The sequence below is a fragment of the Bubalus bubalis genome, chromosome 4, assembly GCF_019923935.1.
Source record: "Bubalus bubalis isolate 160015118507 breed Murrah chromosome 4, NDDB_SH_1, whole genome shotgun sequence".
Classification (NCBI taxonomy): Eukaryota; Metazoa; Chordata; class Mammalia; order Artiodactyla; family Bovidae; genus Bubalus; species Bubalus bubalis.
Window position 1 is genome coordinate 88687349 of NC_059160.1, and position 2687 is coordinate 88690035.

General features: G+C 43.9%; 1 protein-coding gene across 1 annotated transcript; it reads right to left on the reverse strand.

The window, feature by feature from the left end:
- Nucleotides 1–1530: 1530 nt before the first annotated feature.
- Nucleotides 1531–2448, reverse strand: LOC102406646 (olfactory receptor 8S1-like). Its single transcript, XM_006046832.3, has one exon. It carries the CDS (start codon nt 2446–2448, stop codon nt 1531–1533), a length of 918 nt encoding a protein of 305 aa, XP_006046894.3.
- Between the last annotated feature and the right edge of the window lie 239 nt (nt 2449–2687).

The window sequence follows — 2687 nt, forward strand, 5'->3', positions numbered from 1 at the left end:
ATGTGGCTAGTATGAACTGAGATGTGCTTTAAAATGAAAAATATATAACAGATTTTAAATTCTTAGCATGAAAATATAAAATTTCATTAATAATTTTTGTATTAATTTTGAAATAGCATTTTGATGGGAGTGTCTAATAAAATATATTATTAAAATTAATTCCACTTTTCCTTAATGTAGCCACCATAAAATTTAAAATTGCATCTGGCTTGCATTCCATTTCTATTGAACACTCCTAGGAGCCTAAACCAGTTCCTATCAGCTCACTGCTGTTCAGAGAAGTCCATTCTTTGTTATCAGGCATCTCGGAAAAGCCTTTCCACTTCAGTAGATATTCATTCCACTTGCCCCTTAACCACACGTCTGTCTAGCACCTTCTCCACAACATACTCCTCCTCATCTTCTGAAGAAGAACTGTCAGCTGTCCGCTTGGTTTTCTTTCCCATGTCTCACACTGATTTACCTGAAGGACTAAGGCCACCGGCTTCCCGGGATCGAGACCGACCACTCACGCTAACGTCTCCCCTGTTTTTCTGTGGTGAGACCACAAGCCACTGCCGCTGCCGCCTTCTGCGCAACGCCAAACGCCCGCCAAAACGGATCCTTCCCTGCGCCTCACATCCTGCCTTTTCTGCAGCATTACTAGGGCTCAGGGGCAGAGCTATTTGTCCAGCAGTGTGTACAAGCCAGGGCTCCCTCGGTGGCTCAGCGGCAAAGAATCGCCTGCAACGCAGGAGACGCAGGAGCTGCAGGATCAATCCCTGGGTCGGAAAGATTCCCTGGAGGAGGGCACAGCAACCCACTCCACTATTCTTGCCTGCAGAGTCCCATGGACAGAGGAGCCTCGCAGGCCACAGTCCATAGGGTCGCAAAGAGTCAGACACGACTGAAGCGACTGAGCATACACACACACGTGTACGAACCAGGAAATCTTTTGTCGCGGGGCTCCCACAAAGCTGGAGATGGTTAGGCATTAGGTAAATGGTCTGAAGCAGGATAAACAAATGTGTCACTTGTAATCTCTATTGGAACATGTAGATTCAATAAAATAAACAGTTTCAAGTATCTTAAGAGGGTGAGTGATCTGGCATTGACCATGTGCTCATTCCTGTACCAGCCACTGTGTCAAAAAGGATGAGCAAGTAATGAGAAGAGATGGGGAAGATTTGGGGACACTGTGATTAACAATCCCTATGAGACTTTAGTTGGAGTTTAGTTACTGGAAAAATGGTAAAGAATGCCTAAGCAGGTAATAACAATATCTACCATACTGTGTGTAATAAATCAAATATTTTTGTAAGAAGAATTGCAAGATAAAAGGTTCATCTAGCCACCTTCCTCTAACTAGGATGAAACTGGTATCATTCCATAAAACGCCTTCACCTTTTCTTAAGTATTTTCAAGAAAAAAATGTATGGCATCTTACAGATCCTTATATCAGAGAATTCTCCTAAATATCCAGGCATTATTTATTGCAATTCTACCCAAGTTCTTCATCATTTTGATTTTTTTAATCTATGATTTGAAACACTAGAAACATCTTCTCAGCATTCTTCTCACAGCTGCCTTCACCTCCTTGTTCTTCAGGCTGTAGATGAGAGGATTCAACATGGGAGTGACCACACTATACTGCAAGGAGAAGATCAGCTCTTGAATGGATCCTGAATTTGGCATGAGATAGCGGAGTAAACCTGAGCCATAAAAGAAGATCACTGCAGTGAGGTGGGAGGAACAGGTGGAGAAGGCCTTACTTCTGCCTTTGGTGGAGCTGATGCTCAGGATGGTGAACAAAATGTGAACATAGGAGAAAAATATCAAGAGGAAATTTCCAAAGAAATGCAGGAGGCTGGAGCAGAGCAGGGCAGTAAAGCTTGCAGACACACCGGAGCAAGACAAAGGGTAAAGAGAGGGCAGCTCACAGCTGAAGTGGTGGATACTTTGAGCCTCACAGAAGTCTAAGTTGAGAGCTACAAGGATATTGATGAGAGCATCCAGAAAAGCCAAGCCCCATGAGCCCCCCACCAGCCCCATACACAGCTGTTTGTTCATCACCTGGCCATAGAGCAGAGGAGAAGTGATGGCAACATAGCGGTCATAGGCCATGACAGCAAGTAGGCAGGATTCTGTGCCTCCAGTGGCAAACACAAAGAAGACCTGAGCCATGCAGCCTTCTACTGAGATGGTTTTCTTCTCAGACAGGAGGTTCTCCAATAGCTTGGGTACAGTTACAGAAGAATGGCAGACATCCAGAAAGGACAACTGTCCCAGGAAAAAGTACATGGGGATGTGAAGCTGAGAATCCACGCTGATCACCAGCAGCAGCATCAGGTTCCCCATCAGGGTCAGGATGTAAATAACAAAGAACAGCACAAAGAGCAGAGCTTGGACTTGGGGGTCAGCAGACAGCCCGAGGAGAATAAACTCAGAGACAACACTGTGGTTTCTCATTGCCTTCGATATTTTCTTGGGAATGCAAGAAAAAATTCAGGTGAAATCTCTTCTGATGTCTAACAAATATCCAAGTGTTTTAACCCTCTCCATTCACAAAGCTTTATGCCTACTCAAAAATGTAAGTTCTGAAATGATAAACTTCCTCAAGTCTCTAAGTTTACCAAAACCTGTAATAATTTTTTCTGTGGGATCCCAAAATGTGAAAAGCGAAGTTTCTCAGTCGTGTCTGACTCTTT

Coding starts and splice junctions, on each gene's coding strand:
- LOC102406646 (XM_006046832.3), bottom strand. CDS start 2,448: ATGAGAAACCACAGTGTTGTCTCTGAGTTTATTCTCCTCGGGCTGTCT.